The 5,000-nt window shown below is 39.8% G+C and overlaps 2 protein-coding genes across 3 annotated transcripts in view; one reads left to right on the top strand and one right to left on the bottom strand.

Moving 5' to 3' along the window:
- Positions 1-2,049, bottom strand: part of LOC110172054 (golgin subfamily A member 7-like) — an 8,393-nt gene extending 6,344 nt beyond the window's left edge. Inside the window, exons 1-3 of one of the 2 annotated variants that reach the window (XM_020937874.2) lie at positions 1,987-2,049; positions 885-1,007; positions 1-81 (exon numbers count right to left, since the gene is read on the bottom strand). The exon at positions 1-81 is cut by the window's left edge and continues 72 nt beyond it. In XM_020937874.2, coding sequence (XP_020793533.1) covers positions 1-81; positions 885-1,007; positions 1,987-1,995 — 213 coding nt within the window. In that variant the 5' untranslated portion in view covers positions 1,996-2,049. Of the gene's footprint in view, positions 82-884; positions 1,029-1,986 lie in introns of those variants that run through there. The other variant, XM_055160885.1, reaches the window with a different exon arrangement.
- A 754-nt stretch (positions 2,050-2,803) lies between these two features.
- The window catches only part of nosip (nitric oxide synthase interacting protein), a 6,162-nt gene continuing 3,965 nt past the window's right edge, over positions 2,804-5,000 (top strand). Inside the window, exons 1-2 of the mRNA XM_055160884.1 lie at positions 2,804-2,973; positions 4,539-4,899. Of these exons, the coding sequence (XP_055016859.1) occupies positions 4,555-4,899 (345 nt within the window). The 5' untranslated portion in view covers positions 2,804-2,973; positions 4,539-4,554. The remainder of the gene's footprint in view (positions 2,974-4,538; positions 4,900-5,000) is intronic.

Consider the following 5,000-nt stretch of genomic DNA (forward strand, 5'->3'; position numbering starts at 1 on the left):
CGAGCGTCCGCCCAGTTTCTCCGCCTCCGCGTACAGATTATTCAACGTCTGGATCGTCTCCTCGAACTGCTGCTTGTCCACCTGCACAAACACACGAGGGTTTACTCCTCAGGGTGTTAAACACGACGGAACATTGAGGGTTTATGAATCTGAGGGACGTTCAAGACGAGGAGATTTACTCTTGTGAGGTTTTGTCTGTCACACGTCACATTCACATCTCCATGTTCCTTTTGTTGTTCTGAAAATGTTTTATTCACCAAAACAACAGATTCACAGGTTTTAGAAGATTCACTTTTGTTTCTGTCGTCTTTGTTGAGTCTCTCCTCCTTTTGCTCTCTGTGCTGAGTCCCTCCCCCTTCAGAGCACTAACACACACACTCGTTGTTCGTCGCACTAATAAAACTCCTGCACAAACATCAGGTTTGTTCAGTCGCTGTGTTCACTTTTGTGTCATGTTTTTGTGTTTTTATGTAGAGTTGTGGTGTGGGAGCATGTGGGCGGAGCCTCGTACAGACTCGTGCTGTGGGAGCGTGTGGGCGGAGCCTCGTACAGTCTCGTACTGTGGGAGCGTGTGGGCGGAGCCTCGTACAGGACAGCTCTGTTTTTAGGAGCTCAGTGTCTCTGTAAATGTTCAAAACGGGTCTAAACTCACAAATGTAACACACAGAAAGATCAAACAAAACTAAACCGGTCTCGGGTCCCGGTCTCGGGTCCCGGTCTCGGGTCTCGGGTCCGGTCTCGGGTCCCGGTCTCGGGTCCCGGTCTCGGGTCCCGGTCTCGGGTCCCGGTCTCGGGTCCCGTCTCGGGTCCCGGTCTCGGGTCCCGGTCTCGGGTCTCGGTCCGGTCTCGGGTCTCTGGTCTCTAGTCTCGGGTCCCAGTCTCACCCGGTTCTCGAGCTCTGAGGGGATCTTGGTCTGGAACCTGCAGGTGGTCCCTGAGGTGTAATCTCTCTGGATGAAGACTTTGGACGAGCCCGGAGGAGTCTGCAGCTCCTGGAGGCTGTGGGTCTGAGAACAACACCAGAACATCAAGATCATCAAGAACATCAAGAACACAGGAACAGGAGAACATTTCTGTATCATTTAGGGTTGAAAAAAATAAAAATAAAATAAATAATAATAACAATAATTCTGCATCCATTTTAATTTGACTAAAAATAAAAATAATAATTTGACCAAAATAACAATTAAAAAAAATAAATAAACTGCATCAATTTGAATTCGACAAATGAGCCACAAAAAGAGCAGAACATTTATTTTATTATCTACACGAGCTCGTACTTTACTCAAACAAAAATCAAAAAATTTAATGAAAACAGGACAGAGAACAAAAAATTTCTCTTTGTTCTGTTTCTTTTCGTTCATTTTTTGTGTTTGATCTTAGTGTCACTATTAAAATCTTTTTAAACTTTATGAACAAAATAAACAAACAAATAAATAAATATAAGCCTGTCTTTCCTCAGGGAATGGAGAGTCTAATAATAAACAAAATAATCTAAATAAACAGTTTCGTGGTTGTTTTACGGTTGTTTTGTTGTTATTTTACGGTTGTTTTACGGTTGTTTTGTTGTTATTTTACGGCCTCAGCAGCAGCAGCAGCGCCCCCTCGTGTTCAGCAGCGACATCAGAAAAACATTCAATTAAACTCACGTTTTTTCCCTCAGATTTGTCTCTAAACTCCATTTTAATCCCCGTAACATCTTCTCTGTGTGTGAGTTGAATAAATCCACACGAGCTCAGACTGTGAAACGCGTTTATTCTGTTTTTTTGGAGTTTGTTCAGAGACATTTAAATCTCCGCTCAGGCTACATGCTAACAGGCTAACATGCTAATAACACGTTTGTTTACGAATCTGCGCGCAGGAAACAGCGACACGTTTTACATTTAAGACACAAATGAGCCACGATGTTCATTAAACCTAATTAGAGCCCCGCGTGCGCACGTTTTCCCCGAAATCCGAGCGAAATAAAGATTTAAAAACACAAACCTCGGCCATGGCTGCTGCCTCCTCCGCCCCACTTCCGTCAGACCCAACGTCACTTCCGGTTCACTAATGAAACACGTTTTATATTTTTTATTTTTTTCAGTTTTAAACCACAAAAAAAAAATAATAATAATAATAAAAAAAAAATATAATAATAATAAATAAATAAACCAGCGCAGACACAAGAGTAAACAAAAGCATTATTAGATCATCGACACGACATGTTTGTAATTTGTGTTTTGTTCATTATTCTGGCAAAATTTACAAGAAGTTTTAAGTGAGTAGAACATTTCTGTATCATTTAGGGTTGAAACTAAAATAATTATATAAAAAATATAATTAAAAAAATAAAATAAATAAATAATACAATATTTTGCACAATTTTATCATTTTAATTAGACAAAAATAATAATTTGACCAAAAATAATAACTAAAAATTTTTAAAAATCTGTGTCCATTTGAATTTGACAAATCAGCCGCAGAAAGAGCAGAACATTTATTTTATTATTAGAGCCTGTTCTTTTTGCATAAATGTTGTTTTAATCGGTTCACCCAATTTCTAAATCTTCCTAATTATATTTCGGGTTCACCTACTTTATTATTTTTACTACATTAAAACTCTTTAACGAACTTTATGAACTTATTTGGATGCTTTTTGTTTGTTTATTTTTTTTAATCATTTTTTTTTTCTTTTAAACTATGAACCGAACAATATTTGTGTGTGAAATAAAAATATTAATAATGATAAATAATAATAATTGTGCATTAAAATGTGACATTTGTGAAATAAAGTTGAGGTCGTGCGGGGTGAGACGCGCATGCGCAGAGGAGCGCACGGTGTATTCTGTATAGTTTATATATAAATTCTGTTTGTTTGTTTTTTTCTGCGTGTTTCTTCTTGTTTTTTTGTGCATTTTCCGCGTGTTTAAGACACGGGACACGGTCACTCTTCAGCCTCACGGACGCGCCGCTGTTGGACTTCAGGAAAAGGTTAAAATCTTAAAGTTAATGTCAGATTTCCAGAGTGGTGCTAGTCGTTAGCCTTTAGCATTACTTTAGCTGTTACTTCTGTTTGTTTATTTGAATAAAACTGCACAAACTGGATAAATTTAACTCATAAAACGTCACATTTACCGCGTTGTGTAATAATCACAGAAAAATCCCGTATAATTGAGGGAAACGTGTGAGTTTTGTGGAGGTTTGTGTGGCCCTGTTACCCGTTAGCCGTTAGCATGTAGCTCATGCTTTGGTTTGACGCTTAAAGCTGCACTCTGGAACTTTTCTGCTGCACGTCTGGTTGTCTCCACGGTGATCTTAATGCTTTGCCTGTAATGTTCCACCGTATGGCATTAAACACGTAGATCTTAGATTTATTCAGTTCTAGCTGTTTTTATTTCTCTAAACTCCAGGAAAAAATATTATCATTATTATTATTTTATTTGTTATTATTATTTTTTTATTTCAATTTTTTATTTTTATTTTATTATTATTTATTTTTGTATTTATTATTTGTATTATTATTGTTATTATTTCAATTTTTTATTTTTATTTTATTATTATTATTTTTTTATTATTGTGACTGAGCGGTTCACTGCTCCACAGATCTGACCTGTCACCTGCCCTGATGATGTGGTCTGCTCGTCTCCATGGAGAACGTTAGTTTAAAAGCCAAACTGTGGAATATTTCATAAAAAACAACAACAACAACATGGAGTTTGGGGCTGAGGATCGTTCAGAAGTTTTCGATACGACACAAACATTGATTTGATACGATATTTTTCAACCAGATTCAAAGCAGTTTAATAAAAAATAATGTTCTAAAAGTTTTTGTTAAACCACGTCTTTGCAAAATTCATATGAAACAGAAACATTTGAATCCTCAGAACAGTAAAAATGTCAAATAAATGTCAAAATAATTTAGTCAAATAAACCAAAAAATCCTCTTGGTGATCAGAGCTGTGCAAAAATATCTAAATATCGATATATCGTCTGGTTTAATGAGCTGATTCAGTATCGATATCGTGTTCTGTTGTATCGATATTTCACCAAGAGGATTTTTTGGTTTATTTTATTAAATGATTTAGTTTTACCTTCAGTTTTGTTTGTTCAGAGGAAAGAAACTGTTCTGTTCTGAAACGGTTCTGGTCTCAGTCCCGGTCCCAGACTCGGTCTCAGTCCCGGTCTCAGTCCCGGTCTGAGTCCCGGTCTCGGTCCTGGTCCCGGTCTCGGTCTCGGTCCTGGTCCCGGTCTCGGTCCTGGTCCCGATCTCAGTCCCGGTCCTGGTCCCAGACTCAGTCCCAGTCTGGTCCTGGACCTGGTCAAACGGGAAACAGTTGTATTTTTGGTTTTAGATTGAAAAGCGACTGATCCCCAGACTGACGCTTGAGTTTGTGATATTTCCACGCACACACATGTAGAACCCCCTGATATTTCCACGCACACACATGTAGAACCCCCTGATATTTCCACGCACACACATGTAGAACCCCCCTGCGTGAGCACGAGTATCTGACGTGATTCTCTTTGTTTTCTGTTGTTTTTTTGTTTGTTTCCAGTGAAATATTTTCCAGGATGACGCGTCACGGGAAAAACTGCACGGCCGGGGCGGTTTACACGTACCACGAGAAGAAGAAGGACACGGCGGCGTCGGGATACGGCACCCAGAGCGTCCGCCTCGGAAAGGACGCCATCAAGGACTTCGACTGCTGCTGCCTGTCGCTGCAGCCGTGCAAGAACCCCGTGGTGACGCGCGACGGCTTCCTGTACGAGAAACAGGCCATACTCGAGTACATCCTGCACCAGAAGAACGACATCGCCAAGAAGATGAAGGCCTACGAGAAACAGAAGCAGGCGCAGAGGAGCACGGACCAGAGCGAGTCCAAGAGCGTGGAGAAGGAGAAGATGGAGAAGTTCAAGGTGTGTGTCCGAGGGCTTCAGCCGCCTCTTTATTTATGGATTTATTGATTTATTGATTTTACACTTGAGCTGTTACTTTGTAAAGAGAACAACAACAACAA

Source organism: Boleophthalmus pectinirostris, unplaced genomic scaffold (genome assembly GCF_026225935.1).
Source record: "Boleophthalmus pectinirostris isolate CB_2022bp ecotype Guang Dong unplaced genomic scaffold, ASM2622593v1 HiC_scaffold_3, whole genome shotgun sequence".
NCBI lineage: Eukaryota > Metazoa > Chordata > Actinopteri > Gobiiformes > Gobiidae > Boleophthalmus > Boleophthalmus pectinirostris.